Source organism: Podarcis bocagei (genome assembly GCF_964188305.1).
Source record: "Podarcis bocagei genome assembly, chromosome: 7".
NCBI lineage: Eukaryota > Metazoa > Chordata > Lepidosauria > Squamata > Lacertidae > Podarcis > Podarcis bocagei.
The window spans coordinates 54,821,819-54,840,277 of NC_138132.1; the positions used below are offsets into that span (position 1 = coordinate 54,821,819).

The following is an 18,459-nucleotide window of genomic DNA, read 5'->3' on the forward strand; positions in this document are numbered from 1 at the left end:
ATATATCACGGCAAATTAGGTAGATTTTAATAAATTACTTATCTTTCTGAATACTTTACATATGCTTACGAAATAAATATAGCCTGTTTTTTTGTAAACGGCAAAGGGCCCCCTTTACCTATAAAATCCCGTTTAAAATACACTAAAAAGATATTCAGAAATAGAAAAAGCATAAGCTATTCTAAATGAATCTTATCTAGAAACTTCTATCTTTTTTGAGGGGCTGATCCACGGCTCAATTAAAAAAAATCAATTAAATCCTTCATCAGCATTGGTTGAAAGCTGGAAAATTGAGTTTCCAGGCTGTTTTCAATCATTGTTTATCAGGATACAACTATTTGTTATTCATGTTTTATATAAGTTTTAAGTGTGGTGGGGGTGAGGGTGAGAAGGGAAGCAAAGGCCCAGCCTGGAGCGTAAGATAATCTGATCGATTGTTTTATGGTTTCATCTTGCACTTTGATAGCTATTAGTTGAAATATGTAAATCTCTTTTTCCTGCAGATGAAAAACAAAACAAAACAAAAAAGGGAGGTTTACGCAATCCTCTCCCTTCAAAAAACTTGATAATCACAAACAACTGATTATAATGTTAGCAGAAGGGCAAAAGTTGTGTGTTTCTTTTTATAAAAGCTTGCAGTAATTTAATAAGTCTTGGGACCAGTCTCCTTCTTTATATTTAATTGATAGAAACGGCATGCATCAAAGAAAACGCATACTGAGATTTAATGTGCTTAAAATGGATATTAGCATTTTAAAGAGGCAGATTAACACATTAATCCAAGTAATTTTCATATATTGCTTCTAATAAAAGCTTCACAGTATAAAATCCTTAATGAGGCTAATCGCAGGCATTCCATTTAGTGGGGTGATTAGGGATAACATAAAAGTATTTTTAATCAGTTTTCTAAGGCTTAAGGTTTTTTTATTTTATTAAAAATTAAAAATTTGACTTGCATTTTTATTACTGTTTTATGTTAAGGCAAACATCATGTTGAAAATGCAAATAAAGCACATCATTCAATCATGTAGGTATTAATTATTTACAAGCTGGTGTCCATTGTGGGGTAGGAGCTGTAGCCTTAAGGGTGTGTGTTGGGGAGGGAAATGTATAAAAAGGAAAATCCAAACAGACAGGAAAATATACAAAGTTTACAGCTGCAAATTGTGCATCCTTCACATATAAATTATACATTAAATATTCTGTAGCATCTCTCTCTCTCTCTTCCTAGATCTAGCCTGTGCGTTGGTTATGCGGGGAGAAAGCACATCTGTCGACACAGGCTCTCATTTTCAGACCTCCTCATAGACTGAGCGCAGAGCATGGAGGGCTTCTACTGTTACTTTGAGCTTCCCAATTACCGCTCCACCATCTGGTGAATCAAAAACTGGAAAAGAAGCAGAGAGGGAAAGCAATGTCAATAGCAAGTTCACAGACCCTCGCATTCCACACCTATGAAGAGCTTCAACATCGGTTGCGGAAATGCAATGGCCCTTCATTGTAGTAACAGAACTCTTGGCCATTTCAAGTAAGCGCATCTGAGAACTGCAGTCAATTGCTCTTTTGAGACCATGAGCTAACCACAACTCCAGATGTGGAGCATACGTTTAACACAGGCAGAACGAGATAAGAGTTGTGGAAAGTCCTGGGTTCTCGCCAACTACAAACACATAGGTGAAGGACCACTGCCATCACCTTCTTATGGTGGAGGAAGATGAAACCTGCTCTCCTGCACAAGAGTGAGCTCTTCCTAGGTAGATTACACTACATTAAAAAAAGACATTCCAAACTGGCTGCACATGGTCCCTCCCCATGACTAATAGGTTAATGACTGTCCAAGATTTACCTTATCATCCTGGGAATTTAGGGTGGCTGTAACAATCTTGATGTAATAAACCATGGTTTATTGGACTAAGAAGGAGCCTTATGTCTGTGTCCTCCAACCTTATCCTTTCCCTCCACCCACAGCTCAGTACTTTCATTGCTGTTTATTAAACCAGTTTCCCAGCGTATCCAAAACGGAAAACTGCTTTAATTTTTGTTTACAATCCAGAATATGAAAGCTGGATCTTCTAAAACACATGTCCTCAATCACACAGAAAACCAGCATGATGCAGAGAGATCCACGTTCAAGTTTCCACATCGCTTCACTGGGTAAAACAGGCCCAGTCACTCATCTCCCAGCCCTAACCTAACTGACCTGTTGCAAAGATATAGACAAAATCCAGGATAAACAACCAAAACAAATATCTAGTTGTGACCTAAGATTACCAGTTCAAGAACAAATGCTTGATGTCTGGTTCAGAAGAATGTACCTACGTTGTAAGGAAGATGGTGGGTTCAGTCTTGTTTTAGGAATTGCAGTAAATTCCTCCCAAACACCATCAGCTGCTAATACACCTTTTATAACTATATTTCACTTCTGAGGTCTGGAATAGCACTCCAAGAACTGCCACAATCCAAAATCCACTTTTATAAAAATATTTATCTGGGCCAGCTCTATCATTAGGTAGAGTGGCTGCCTCAGTCAGCAGGTGATGAGGGGTGATGAGAGTTGTGTGTGTCACATGGCCTCTGCTCAGGGGTGGTGGGGAACACTCTGCAGTGGCTGTGTTTTGTACATGGAATGGAGAAGGGGGAAGTGCTATTTTGTCCTTTGTTTCAGACAACAAAATGACTTGGGTCTTTTTTGCTATCTCTCTTTCTATAGGACTACCTGATAAAAATTCCACCTCTCCAAGCGGGAAGTGGGTGGAAGCCCAAACAAACCTGGGAAAGATTTGGGAACTGAGGGTTATAGCCAGTGCTACTCAGAGGAGACTCACAGAAGTACATGAACCTGAATAACTTAGGTTCATTAATGTCTGTGGGTCTCCTCTAAGTAGAACTAGCATTGGATACAACCCTCAGAGCTGTAAGAAAGCAAAACTAAAGAGAAAATGCCCTCAAACTCACTGTTGATGTCTTGGTCAATGACGTCTTGCCCTTTCCGAAATATCTCCATTAGACTGACGTATGCAAAGCCAATATCTTCACACTCAAGATCTTGCTCATCCTCTGGAGGGTCACTTACTACTGTAAATCGTATGCTGAGAAGGGGAAAAAAAGGGGGGAGGCAATGAACTCAAATATTTATTTTTGGTATTTCAGTTTTAACTTCCATTGGAGAATCTCAGGGTCAATTACAAATTATTCACACTTTTAAGAACTGGGTGTCAGTGAGGGGTCAGGATGCAAAGAGCATAGGAATATAGGAATCTGCCTAATATAGAGTCAGACCATTGGGCCCATCTAGTTCAGTATGGTCTACAGTGGCTGGAAATGGTTCTCCAGGGTTTCAGACAAGGATGTTTTCAAGCCTTACCTGGAGATGCTGGGGACTGAACCTGGGACCTTCTGTATGCAAAGTAAAAGCTATAACCATTGAGCAACAGTCCCAAAGCATATGCTTATGTATATGCTCAAGGCAGCTTCAGGATTTGTGTTTCTAAAGCACCCGCCACCCCACTCCTCTGCTGACAAACCATCACTCAAGGGAGTTTCAAAAGCAGCTGATGATGCAATATTGTGTTGGTGTGGGTGAAATGGATATAGAAGCAAAAAATCCCACTTGGCTCCCTAAAGGCCTTGGACAAACTTCCAAGTAGCTCTTTGAATCCTGTCCTGGGGCTCCAGTTCCCAGTACTGTCCAATGGATTCAGAGGTCTGCAGCTGATGGTGAGGATGCAAGGAGCTGCAGATTTGAAGGTCAAGATGAGCAGTTTGACATGCTGCGTGGCAAATGTTTTCTTTCTTTTTTTAAGAAACCCTGAGTGTCAAGCCCCTTTTGTGACAGGCCACATGGTTCAGCTGTTCAAAGAGCAAAAAGCAGGGACACAGCCAGTGCCTGTGGTGGCCGCAGTGCCATTCTTTCACCAGAAAGTTCACAGGAAATAACAACAACAACAACAACAACAACAACTATGTGGCCTTCCAAGAACATGCAACAAGGTTAAGCTGCAGAAAATATGACATCGTGAGTCCTGGCTTTAAATGTATTTTTTTAAAAAAATATGTACACAAGAAGACAGCTTTCCCTCTGTATCTGTATTGTTCTCCCTTTCTCGCTCTCAAAAAAACCACACCACAAAAACCTTTTGTCAGCAAGAGAAGATCCCACGATCCCGTTAAACAGAGCTTTCAAACACATATGTAAAATATATGAGAATGTCCTCTAGCTGTATGCATTCCTCATAGCGTAAAATATCTTAGTCACAATGCTAAGACGTGGTGTAAGTTCTGCCAATAAAATTATCCACTTAAGTACAAAGAATTGGAATGAACTGTCCTTTGGAATGCGACACTCGCTTAAGTCAGGATACAGAATAAAACTAAGATACTATTTGGGGGAAATTTAAAAGTACGATATCCTTTAAGGAGCAGACAAATAGCCTACTTCCCGCTACTTCCCCCTGCTATGTTCGCCTGTGTTTGTTTACTTGAAAACACGGAATAGTACAAACCATAGAGACACATGTAACTCATTAACTTTCCCTGGCACCTTCATCAATGCCACAATCGGGAGGTCTAGCCAGACCACAGAATGTTGGCTTTGTAGACAGTCAAAGTATGCTGCGTATGTCAAGAAATGACATCTATGAAAACATCAATGTCAGTGAGAATTAATCCCACTGTTGATATTGTAGATACTGCTTTAGAAAACACATTCGCTTCTAAACGATCAAAATGGGAATGGTAAGGGGAAGCCCCTTCCTACATAAGATAGGACTGAAGCCAAATCTTGCTTTCATTTCATGAAATGTTAGTGGGTTAAAGTGGGGTTATACTATTGATCGAACCCTATTCTGTGAGATTTGTTGTGAGTGTGCTTGTTATCTGTGTTAGCTGCTCCAACAAAACTGGCATCTCATTCCTTTCCCCATCATTTTACCCTTCTAGGCTTAAAGAAACTCTTGCTGCCTTAAAGGCCCCCAGATGTTAAACTGGTTAAATTATTTTTTTTTTTTTAAGGATACAATCCTATTTGTCAGGTGAAAGTTCCCTGTACTCAGTGGGGCTTACTTCACAGTAGAGAGGTACAGGGTTTGCACTGTAACTTGATTAATCCGTGGGAAGAGCCTTTACACCAGGGATGGCAAACCTCCTCTAGATGCTGTTCGCCTAAAACTCCCATAATTCCTATTGGCTGGGGCAGATGAGAGCTGTAGTTGAATAACATCTGAAGTGCCACAGGTTGGCCATCCCAGATTTAAATCAAAGGGTTTGAAAGATAAAATCTGGGTAGGTGGTTTGGTTCTGATATGCACTTCTTATGATCTTACTAAAACTCTGTATTTATAGGACACATTTCAAGAGTTCCAAACTTTCTGCACTCCTTTCAAACAGGTAATAGACCCATATTATTACAGTCCCCCTTGCCCCTACTGCTGAGAGACTGAGGATGGGAGGCCTTTGGAGAAGTATGGGTTCAGTGTTCAAGTTATGCAATTTTAGTCCTAATTTCCATTATCACTGATTTATCCTATCGCTATAGCTAGACCATGTGCAGCCAATTTGGAATGATATTTTTATCCTGGGTCCTTTGGTTTCCTAAACTTTAAAGTTTAGTTCCTGTTTCAAATGAAAAAAAAAGTTCTGGTATTATTATTATTATTATATAAGGCATTGTGATAGGAAACATGTGCCGAGGGAGCAATACGCCAACTTCAAAATGTGCTGCGTCTGTGCATTCGAGGGCTGCATCTCCCTTCCTGATGGCCCAACTTCTAAAAGGTGGAAGGAGAGTGAGGAGGCTTTATGGATGAGCTTGCCCAGACGGCAAGGCTTGCTTCAGATGTTCTGGAGGTGGGATGGTAACTTCTGAAAAACGCTTCCATGTGGCGGAAGCCTTTTGCAGATACCATAGCAGATGCAGATGGCTTTTTGTGTGGACGTGTTCAGCCACGTGCTGAGCTGCCATACTAATTCCCCACAGAAGGAGACGTCCTGGCTTGACACGCAAGTGATCCACATGGAAAGCTGGTTGCACCAGTCATGGCATTATGGTAATTATGATGCCACAGCAGGGCATGAATTGCTATTTTACTGCCGATGCTCCACACTTTCGAAATGCATGCGGAACAGTACCTTTAACCGCAAGGGTCAAAAACCAGATTTCTAGGAAAAGGTAGGGATTTCAAAATGAATGACTAAATGCAACGGAACAAGAAAGTGAGCATCTTGTTTGCAATGAGGGCAAGGTACAGATTTATATGTTTTGGGGCAGGATCTACTCATGAGATCTCATTTGAAGTACGGTGTCCATTTCTGGCCACCGTAAGGCAAGAGCTGATAAGTACAACCTATGATGACTTAGACTACTCAGCCACCCAGCCTAGTACCGTGTATTCTGATTGGCAGGAGCTTGCCATGGTCTTGCTCAGAGAAGGTACATGATATCCTTTTAACTGGAGAAGCCAGAGATTGAACATGAATATGCATGCAAAGCATACGCTCTGCTACGGAGCTATATAATTCAAGGACAATCACAAGAGAGTGATGAAGAATCTCCAACAAGACAAATTGGATCAAGAAAGAGGCATCTACAGTGGTACCTTGGGTTAAGTACTTAATTCGTTCCAGAGGTCCGTACTTAACCTGAAACTGTTCTTAACCTGAAGCACCACTTTAGCTAATGGGGCCTCCTGCTGCCGCCACTCCGCCAGAGCACAATTTCTGTTCTCATCCTGAAGCAAAGTTCTTAACCTGAAGCACTATTTCTGGGTTAGCGGAGTCTGTAACCTGAAGCGTATGTAACCTGAAGCGTATGCAACCTGAGGTAGCACTGTAGTTCCTTCAACCTAATTCTAGATGGTAAAAAGCAACGTTTGAAGCATGGCGATGGAATATGTACACCAATTCCACATAATTAAGATGTCAGCAGTAAGGGAAACATGTTTCTAGTGAGCCTGCTATAAAGCAGGAGTGGATCTGAACGACATGTTAGCACACTGTATTTTGAGATTATATATAATCTGATTTTATTTTTTTTTAAAAAAAATATTTTAAGAGATTATACCTTGCCCTTCAAAATGTAACACAGGACAGAGTATAATTGTGGGCATGTGTAGGAATTAAACCAATACATGCCCACAATTATGTGCATTGGATTCCTACTGAAATAAATGAGACTTGAGCATTACTAACTGCTGGTTGTGACATAAGGTGAATGGTTGAGCAATGGTATTTGCTTCCTGAGGAATCTGTGGACTTTCCCTGGAGTCTTTGAAGGTGAGGGAAGAGGAAAATCATTTCAGAACACAAGGAAAAGGTTATCTATCTTGCGTTCATGCATGGGCTTTCGAAAGATTTCAGTGGGAAAGGATTTAAACTTCTACCCTTGGAATGACATGGACTAAACCTTGCACAATGATTGTACAGAGGCAGCATGCCAATGTTTGTGGAATTTCAGCATTTGAGCGAAAGATCCTGCTTAGTCACTGGACTCAAATTAGTCCTGTGAAACAAAGATCGGGACACAGAATATGGCACTATTGGGAAATCTGTAACTTTATTTGGAGTTCTGCTCGCACCAGCATGTTATCCATCTTACTAATGTATGCAGTAAATCTGGAAGTCCTTTCCTTGTTTGCAGAAATGAAAAAAAAGAAAAGAAAAATCTTTCTGAACTTCAAAGTGCTTTAGATGTGATACATGCCTGCTCTTAAGGGATCACTTTATGGCACTTCCTGTCGGATTCCATTAAAAAATTGTGCACCAGCCAACATATGAAGCTCAATTTTAAAGTAAAATGGAGAAAACAAAGACTACCGTCTTATTGCCAAGTACTACCCTCAGGTCTGCACTGCTTATCTGTCTATATATGGATAACTTAAGTGTGCGAAAGGCTGACTGGGAACCCTTCTACCTGAACCAGCAGCTATTCTGAACCACAATCAGACGGCATGGATCAATTACTCCTCTACAAGGAGAATGACTGTCCTGTTGGAGTGGAAAAAAGGGTACACATTGTACTTGTTGTTCTTTTCTGGTTTTTTTTTTGGGGGGGAATGAAAATTATAAATAATAAATAAAATTCAGGTGCTACTATGTGACAACATCATGTACCCTTGAAAGAAACATGTAGCATTTATCACATGGAAATACAAAATTGTGAAGTTGAAGGGCATCTGACCCATTCGGCTGCAAAATTTACCTTCCGGGGCTGGGCTCTGATCCTTGAAGCATGGCCTTGAGGAAATCGCGCTTCACTTTGTTGTTTGCCTGGTCCACATGTATCACTGAAAAACGCAACAGGAAATGGCAATGGCTGCGATTACTTGCAACGAACGAAATGAACACAATTTGCTTTGCTAGTTTGGTATCCAACCACTATGAAATTTCAGTGGTATAAATTCTCACTACATGGGAACATGCCTGTATTCAAATATTCCTTCAGCCAATGTCCATGATGAACAGTTCCTGTTTATGGCTTACATGACTGTACATTACGATGTCGTATGATTCTATTTTATTTTTCTTTCATTTGGGACAACTCTGAAGGATCACAGCTGAGTTGCGGAGCACAAGCCCCCCCCCCGGTTCATTGGGCTGGGAAAGCCCCCTTAACCTAGTCTTCCCCAACCTTGAGTCCTCATATGTTTTTTGACTATTACTTCCATCATCTTTGCCTGTTGGTCATGCTGGCTGGGAATGATGTTGGGTTGTAGTCCAACATCTGGAGGCCCAAGACTGGGGAAGGTTGCCTTAACCCAAGGTTTTAAGTAAGAGAGCTCATTTCAGCTGGAGCACATTGTACCAAATGTTTAAATGTACCAAAGGTCTGCTTCTGTATAAGATGTTACCATATGCATCCTTTAATGAGGGTAAGTAAATCCTTTTACTGTACTCAAATTTCTCCCCCTCACACTGAAGGGAAGGATTGTGGGATAGTTCTTAAATGCCCTGCTTTGAGGAACAGAATTAAAAACCAGAATCCACTAAACTGCAAATTTTATAAATAAGAAAGTGTAGTGTAGATGAACAGAAAGTAGACATAATGCTACATAATCCAGAGAAGTATCTACTTTTAGAAAAGGAAAGCAAAATGTAGAAATACCTGTGGGATATGTCTGAGGGCCCTTATAATGATTTTGTTGAGTCTTAAATACATTTAACTGCTCAGCTGTGCATATCACAGAGTTGGTTGAAATGTAGTAAAGAGGGGGATTCCCCCCCATCCACATCTAATAAATATTTAATGCTTGTAGCCATAGGCTACTGCAAATACAGCAAAATCCCTATCAGCATGGACATAAAACATGAATAAATATACTCTCTGTTCAAAATGTACCGTATTTTTCGCACCATAGGACGCACTTTTTCCCCTTCAAATATGAAGGGGGAATGTGTGTGCGTCCTATGGAGCGAAGACAGTATAGCCCCGCGACCCTCTGCCGGCTGGAGAAGTGACGCGCGCCACCTATGGCAGGAGCCTCTATAGCCGCGCACCACCTCTCCAGCCGGGAGAGCGCGCTCAGGGCTAAAGAAGCCCCGCTTACCCTCTCCCGCCTGGAGAGGTGACACGCAGCTATGGCAGGAGCCTCTATGGCCGCACGCCACCTCTCCAGCCGGGAGAGCGCGCTCGGGGCTAAAGAAGCCCCGCTTACCCTCTCCCGGCTGGAGAGGTGATACACAGCTATGGTAGGAGCCTCTATAGCCGTGTGCCACCTCTCCAGCTGGGAGAGCGCGCGCGGGGCTAAAGAAGCCCCCCGCGACCCTCTCCCGGCTGGAGAGGTGACATGCGACTATGGCAGGAGCCTCTATAGCCGCGCGCCTTTGCGCTGCTCCCTGACCTGCTCTTTGGGGCTGGTGGTGGGCTTTCCCCCGCCAGCCCCAAAGAGCAGGTCGAAAGGAACCTGAAGCCTGGAGAGCGAGAGGGGTCGGTGGGCACCGACCCCTCTCGCTCTCCAGGCTTCCAAGGTAGCCTGAAGGCGTCTGAACGCACCTTAAACGGCACCTTGTTTTAGAGGGGGAAAACAAGATGGGGGAAATTCTCCCCCTCTCTGTGCAGCGCCTCCTGCCGCTTCGCTGAAGGGGCGCTGGGCAGAGAGGGAGAGAATTTTTTTTTCCTTGTTCTCCCCCCTCTAAAACAAGGTGCGTCCTATTGTCCGGTGCGTCCTATGGTGCGAAAAATACGGTAATCAAAATTAAAATAAACTTAAAATTTTCTAGGATTACTCATAGATTTAACTGGCTCAAATTTTCAAGCCACCTTCTACAAAGCACTGGTATTTGGTTCAAGATTGGCAGCTGGATTGTCTTTGCAGCAATTGGAAACAGTGAAACTTGAAAGGATATATACTCGCATTCATCAGAAAGTAAGTCAGTTACTATTACCTGTATTGCTCACCTATCTCCACACACACAGTGACACAAGATAACCATATATATTTTTCTGCAACAGGTGTACAGTAGGCAGTGCAATAAATAATGTACTATATCAACCATTTCCATTTGTGTATTATCTGTTTCCTGAAGCACTCTTGATAAAGGCACTGAGTGTAAGACACTGGCTCCCACATTTGAGTTGGCTTGTCTTTGAAGACTTTCTCCAATGGTCCTGTTCTGAGTGGCCCACCTTTTGAAGCAGGGCAGGTGGGTTCCACTGTTGCTCCCCAGCAAGTGGTATTAGGAGAAACACTGTCCTTGAACTGCAGGGAAGCACATTGATCTAAATGTAAGGAAGCAGTTCCTAACTGCGCGATTAGAGGTGGTGTCCATTGCTGCCCTCTGACAGATTTCAGGTTCGTCCTCCAAGTTTAGTCCAGATAATATTGTACTTTGTGGGGAAACAAGGCCGATCCGGGCATTGAAGTCACCTCCCAAGACAAGTCGAGGGTTGGGTGACAGAGAGTCTATACTTTCGAGTAGCTGGTCAAGTTTCTCAGTTCCCCACAAGACTGGAGGTATGTACACGCAGATGCAATAAATATTTCTCAGGAGACTATCAGAAAGGGACAACACTAAAAAATTAGGGGTGGCCAATGAGGGACACTGTTGAATTGATACATTAAGAGAGGTTGACACCAGCACCACCAGCCCCCCCCCCCCGGCTAGGCCTTCTATACTTTACAGTTTTAAGAGCTGGTTGAGCGTAACTTGTAAAACCCTGGACTTCCTAACTGTAAATATAGAACATGGAACAGGAAGCACAGGAAAGCAGTGGAAATGCCCCCCTTTTTTCCATAGGGGGCACCTCTTTTGGGGCACAAACATAAGAAAGTGGTTCAACTAATGGGTCCAACTAGCAGAAGCCCACACAATGACTTTTGCTAGTGCAACAGGGCTTCCCACCTCATCTGCCCCAATTGGCTCAGTGGTGGCATGAGAGAAATTCTAGAATAGCACCTGGAGGGGAGATCCTTCCATCAGGCGGGCAGAAATGCTTGCACTGACAAAGCAATCTTATTAATGCTATGTTGAATTCCTCCCAAACATTTACAAGACATCTGCTGGCTATTGGACTCGCAGCTGTTGAAGGCAGCACAGGTCAATTCTGCGTCCAGGGCAGCTATCTACCAGCTCCATCTGGTACGCAGGCTGAGACCTACCTGCCTGTGGACTGTCTCGCCGGAGTGGTGCATGCTCTAATTATCTCCTGCTTGGACTACTGCAATGCGCTCTCTGTGGGGCTACCTTTGAAGGTGACCTGGAAACTACAACTAATCCAGAATGCGGCAGCTAGACTGTTGACTGGGAGCAGCTGCCAGGACCATATAACACCAGTCCTAAAGGATCTTCACTGACTCCCAGTACATTTCCAAGCACAATTCAAAGTGTTGGTGCTGACCTTTAAAGCCCTAAATGGCCTCAGCCAAGTATACCTGAAGGAGTGTTTCCACCCCCATCAATCAGCCCGGACACTGAGGTCCAGTGCCGAGGGTCTTTTGGCGGATCCCTCACTGCGAGAAGCAAAGTTACAGGGCCTTCTCGGTAGTGGCGCCCACCCTGTGGAATGCCCTCCCATCAGATATCAAAGAAATAAACAACTATCTGACATTTAGAAGATATCTGAAGGCAACCCTGTTTAGGGAAGTTTTTAATAACTGATGTTTTAATGTATTTTTAGCCTTTTGTTGGAAGCTGCCCAGAGTGGCTGTGGAGACCCAGCCGGATGGGAGGGGTAGAAATAAATAATAATAATAGCAATTATCATCATCATCATCATCATAATCATCATCATTATTAATGTGATGGCTTATGGAACAGGGCTGGCTTAGCCTAAAAGGATCCATGCAGATTCCACCCCACTATTCCAATCCAGAACCATGCATGCATGCAGATACACAGATCAAATTCTTGTGCGTGCTAGCTTGTTTCTTAATTGCAATTCAGCTGCATGTAATGACGCACTCCCTCTCAAAATGAATGGGAAAGCTTTTTGGGGTAAAAGCAGGAGGGGACATTCTGTGCGTTCAACTGGAGTACTCAGATCTGCAACAGACTGCTGGATGGAGCACATCTCTTTTATTTATTTAAAACATTTATCACCCACCTTTCCTAATAATTCAATGCAGTTAAAAAATAAATATACAAATACAGTAAGAGCAATAAACCAAATGGTGCGGTACAAAATAGAAATACCGGGAGAATTAATCTGAGGCATTCCCTTAATTGCCTACATATCCAGTTAACTCTTTGTTTAAATTTGCCTTGCAAAAGGAATGCAAAAATAAATAAATAGCTTTTAAAATACCAGCTTGTGAAATTAGCTGTGAGAACAGAAGACATGTGAAAAGTTAACCTATGGTACGTTATGTTATGGGAACTTGTGTAACACTATTTTTAAAAGGGATAATTTGAGGAGTGGGGGAAGAGAACCTGGTGGGGGAAGAACTAACTGCCTCTTTCCATGCTTCCTAAGGAAAATCAACAATGAAAGCCGGAATGGAAGTCGGAACAGTCATGTGATCCAATTGTCATATTGCTGGCAGGTTTATGCTCACACTGTCAGAAGAGATACAGGCAGCATCTAAGAATGCCACACAGTTGTCATTTCCTGTTAATGGCCCTGGCAGTCACGACTGTGAAAGCCAGTGGCTTTTATTGCTTCGCAATGGAGGGGATTTACGGTGGTTTCTTTCTTTCGGCCAGTGAAAGTCAGTGATAGCGATAATGTATGGCAGAGCGCTTGTCCTTTCTGACAGCCCCAGTAATTTAATCCCCCTCTCCTGCCAGAACAGGCAATAAGAAAGACTTCTAGACCAGCAGAGTGGGGAAAGCTACAGCCTGACATTCATCTCTTTATATCCCAAATAAAATAATAAAAAACAAAAACCCTTCAGTCAGGTTACGAATGTGGACACCAGTTTGGAGCATCTTCCAATATCACAGGCACATATACGAAGTCACAAATTTAAGCATTAAGACAAATTTTTATGAGCTGGATTTTACAGATACTACGGGGGAAATAATTGATAAGAATGCAGTGGGCATGTCCAGTGATATTTCCCTTTTGGTCTGAAGCTACTGTCCGCATTAATTTTGTATTGGATAAATCCTTGTTATCTGCAGATGCTCATGTACTTTTAAATTATATTCATCTTGTACGGGACTTTCAGCAGGACACTATGAGAGGATTGTGAGAGTCCTTATGGTTGCCAAGAGATTTAAACTTTGAGCCTGGAAGGACGAAACATCCAACATATATTATGCAATGGCCCAAGGACCTTACTGCCCTTGCAACGTTTAAGCCTATTTCTTATGTCAATTTTGTTTGGATATCTATCAGGACACATATCAACTTACATGTTTAAAACTGAGGTGGATGTACTGATGGCCACTGTATTATTAAGATGAGCTCTTGTTGGCTTGAGGACCAGAGATGCCAACCAAATTTTATCTTGGCCCCAGACTCCTAACCAAAAGTTGTTGGAGATAATTGAGGTGGATAGGGAGATAGGACAGGATCTTTTCTGTGGTAGAATCTTTACTATGGAATCCATTCTCTAGAGAGGTTAAACTGGCTTCACCTTTGTTAGTTTTAACTGGGCCGTTTAAATCTTTTTGTGCTTTCAGATGAATTTAAATATAAAGCTGTTTATCGTTCTTAATCTATAGTTTGAGCTCATGTTTTCTTTTTATAATGGAATAATATTATTATATTAATGATATATTATATTTTATAGTTTATCAAATCCTTAAATTAGTATTAATCAGCATATTATATTATTATCATTAACATGAGCTCATGTTTTCTCTCTCTTTTCTTTTTGTTCAACTTGTTAAATAAAGCATTGTGGATACAGGATTTTGGGGGCACCAGCTATGGGTAAATGAGGGCAGACTGGGGCACAAATGAGGATGTCTCTAGTTCAAACTTTGCCTCTGCAACGAAACCATTAAGTGGCCTTAGGGAAATGACTCTCTATTGGCCTCTGTCCTGTGGGGGATAATACTGCAGAGTTATCCTACAAGGCCAAATGTTGAGTACTGTATTGCTACGACTACCCAGGCTGTTAATGGTTTTTAAGTGGTTGATTAATCTCGGGTTTTGTAGTCTTTTTAATCTGTGAGGGGTTTCTTGGTATTATGCTGATGTTTGCTTTTATGACATATTGCTACTTTTTGCTCTGTGTTTTTATGACATATTTTACTTGTTTTTACAATGTATTGTTACATGCTGTTCTGTGTTAGTTTGTTTTTTTAATGTTGTAAGCTTCCTCAAGAACTATGGTTTGTACGCTGGATATAAATATTTTAAGCAGAGAAAATATTTGTGCCTGCTCCCAACAACTGTTCTCATCCAAATTCCCATAATGCTGCCACCCACTAACTTGGAATAGGGATAATATTGAGGAATCACACTGTACTGCTTAACAAAAGTCAGATGAAGAAAATTCCTTTCCTCCCCACACATTGCACACTAAATCTTATGTGCTATACTTCTGATCTCTTCTGTGAAGTTTTACAGGATCCTGCTTCTTTGAAAAGCAAAATGCAACAATTCTCATTTCACCAGTTTTAAAGCTTCCCAAAACACAAATGTCTAGATCAGTGTTTCCCAACCGGTGTTCCGCGGCACAGTAGTGTGCCGTGGAACTTTGCCTTGTGTTCCGTGGAGGCGGGCGAGTCGGGCGGTGAGAGGCGGGGCGGCGGCGGCGAGCACACGCGGGGCGACGAGCGAGCGAGCTCCCACATCCCATCGCCGCTCGCTACTTGGCCTGTGCATCCGCTCGCTACTGGGCCTGCCCCAGGAGGTGGGGTTGCGGGCATCACGCCCTTCCCCACGTGAGCGGGGAATCCCATCCGCCCCCACGTGAGCGGGGAATCCCATCTCAGCCCCCGCGAGAGCAGGGGAATCCCATCCGGCCACGCCTCCTGGCCAGCCAATCGGCTGGCTGGAGGGGGCGTGGCTTGCCTCGAGATTTTTTTCATGAAACAAGTGTGCCTTTGCCCAAAAAAGGTTGGGAAACACTGGTCTAGATTAAGCACCAAAGCAAGAAGGCACAAACATGGAAAATTATAATTAAAAAAAAAAAATCTACAGGAAGCTTGGGGTTTTTTGGGGGGGGCGGGACGGGGGGGGAAGCATGGAGCCTTATATCAGGGAGGGATCTGCTATAAGCCCCGAAAAGGTTTAATATGTAAGGGCCAATGGATATTAGAGGGCATACTGAGCAAAAGATCCACTGTTGGAAGTAGCAAGTCTCCGAATACCAGTTGCTGGGAATCACAAGTGGGAGGGAGAATGCCGTAGTAGTCACACCTTGGTTCTCAAATGCCTTGGTAACTCAGACGTTTTGGCTCCTGAACACAGAAAACCTGGAAGTAAGTGTTCCAGTTTTCAAACATTTTTCAGAAGCCGAATGTCCATTGTGGCTTCTGATTGAGTGCAGGAACAAGGATCCACTGTACTTGGGTCCTGCTTCTGGGCTTCTCATAGGCCACAATGAGAACGGGATGCTGATCTATGATGGGCCATTGGCCTTTTCTGGCAGGCTCTTATGTTCTTATGAGCGAGTGTGGCAAGATAACTACCACCCTTGCCCATTACTCTCTTAGTACGTAGGAAACCAACAAACGAATGGGAAACAAGAATCATGTAAGTGTGTAGGTGGAATGCTCTATCCAAGGCTCCCCATGAAACCCCTGGAGTCTCCCTACTACTTACCCAAGTGAACCTACTTATGCCAGGTCTCTCTATTTCTTATTGTCACACTCTCTATATTCAGGGAAACATATCTCAGGCTTAATAAGATAGGAATGTGCCTTTCACCTACACAAGCACCCCACTTTGTGGTATAAAGCAACCAACCAAAGAGTAAGTCTTAAATTAAACCTAGTTTCTCATTTCTTTCAAAGCAAGGAACTATGGCTACCAGCTTCAGAACAAACCAATATATTAAACCATGGTCTGAAGTTAGTTTAATAGCCTGGCTAGTTCTGAAGCTGGTAACCATAATTTTCCACTTCAGAGAAAAGAGGAAACTACGGTGAGAGTTTCCTAGTTTAACTGCAGCTCACAAAGAGGCCGTGTGACAAGAAAATAGATGGCATCTTAAGCTGGAATAAAATATTCTGAATGCAGCCAATGCATTTCAAACTATCCTATAAACTAGGATAATTTGGGCAATCAAGCAGTATTTGATTGGAAGGGATGCTGGAAAACATTGTGATGGTGTGATTGATTTTACTGGTGTCCTTATTTCTGGACCTTTCAGCATTTTGCCTTCTACAGCCATGAAGGTTAGAAAGACACTTCTCCCCAAACCTGAATGCTGACATGGTCTCAGAATAGTACAGATGTGCCAAAATCTGTTCACTGGGGATGTGCTTCTGCCCCTTGTTCTGAAACAGGTCCCAAACTTTTGTGTGTGTGTGTGTGTGTGTGTGTGTGTGTGTGTGTGAGAGAGAGAGAGAGAGAGAGAGAGAGAGAGAGAACTTTAAAAGAATTTTCCGTGTTGTGAACATGGAAAGTTCCTTTCCTCTATCATCCCATTCAGAATCCAAAGTGCATCTAGACATCAATTCTCTCTTACCACCACCCCTTTCTCTCGCCTTGCCTCAGGTAACTACAATTTGTCCAAATAATCAACTACTCACTCCACAGAGCCAAAGGCTTCTGATCTATATAGGTCTCATAAAAAAAAAAACTTTGGAAGATTTCATTAATCTTGCCCCTTTCTATTGTCAATTCCCAAGCAGGTTTATATACAGCCAAGATAACATTCTTTAGGCCCTTGATCATTAATCTTATTTCCAGGCCCCTTTCTTGCCTTCTCAGCATTCTCATGGCAATATTCTCTCAGCCCTATGAAATATAAATGCTATTTCCTTGTTATCAGTGTCTATCAACTGAACTTAATCTTTGTTATTTCAATTATGGTGGCCTTGTCTGGGGGAAAAAATCATTTTGTCAAGGTGAAATTAAGAGTCGACCCCAACGGTGTAACTATCTATTTTGAGTTAGAGGAAAGTATAAGGTCAGTTTGCTTGCATCTACAATATTTCCCCCTTAAAGTTAGAATCATCACTCAGTTGAGTTTGAAAACATGAGCATGACACTCGCCTGCTTACTACTGCTTTCCTATTTTCACCTCTAGCAGATCAAGTTATTTTAAAACTGACCCACACTGAGGCCCTATCCTGGGGCAGCCAACCTGGTGTTATTCAGATGTTGTTGGACAACAGCTCCTATCAGCCCCAGTGGCCAATGGTCAGGAATGATTAAAACTGTAGCTCATCAGCATTCAGAGAGCACCAAGCTGGCTATCCCTGCCCTACCCCAGGGATCTTATATTGAAACCAACATACGCCAACATGGTGCCCATCACACCTGGCCATAGGCCATGCTGGCTGGAGGTAACAGCAGCCATACTCCTATGAAATTGTGCAGGATGTTTGGAGGAACCTAGCGGGGTATAGCTGGAGATGGCCACATGCCAGAAAGAGCAGAAGAGAGGGTCTAGTGGCAGTGGTATCTCAACCTGAGCTTGGGGCGACAAAGATACAGGGCTGGTTTGAGGACATGTCTAAGACCTGGATCAGGAGAAATACACAGGTAAGGGGGTCAAACTCAGAGTGTGGGTGTGTATATAGCGTATGGTTATGAAGTGTCCAAATTTATTTTCCCTTCCTCTGTATGACTTAACTGTCATACATCTGACATACAACTGTCATAAGGACTTAACTGTCCTTATACATCAACCTTCCCCAGTCTGATGAATTCCAGATGTTTTTGATTAGCACTCTCATCATCCCCAGGTAGCACATCTGTGGTGCTGGGGGCAGATATGAATTGTAGTTCGAAACGTCTGGAGGGAAACAAGGTGGGGAAGGACTGTTTGGATATGGGACTGTCAGATTTACATCACTTTCAGCAGGACGTTTAACTATGAAGGAGAATAGATGTTAGATATGTCTGGCATCCCGATAGTTGAATGCTTTCCATCTTTTCCTAAATACACTTAACACAGA

General features: G+C 42.6%; 1 protein-coding gene across 1 annotated transcript in view; it reads right to left on the minus strand.

Moving 5' to 3' along the window:
- Positions 1-1,131: 1,131 nt before the first annotated feature.
- Positions 1,132-18,459, minus strand: part of RPGRIP1L (RPGRIP1 like) — an 82,086-nt gene continuing 64,758 nt past the window's right edge. Inside the window, exons 24-26 of the mRNA XM_081201126.1 lie at positions 8,195-8,279; positions 2,956-3,089; positions 1,132-1,387 (exon numbers count right to left, since the gene is read on the minus strand). Coding sequence (XP_081057252.1) covers positions 1,293-1,387; positions 2,956-3,089; positions 8,195-8,279 — 314 coding nt within the window. The 3' untranslated portion in view covers positions 1,132-1,292. The remainder of the gene's footprint in view (positions 1,388-2,955; positions 3,090-8,194; positions 8,280-18,459) is intronic.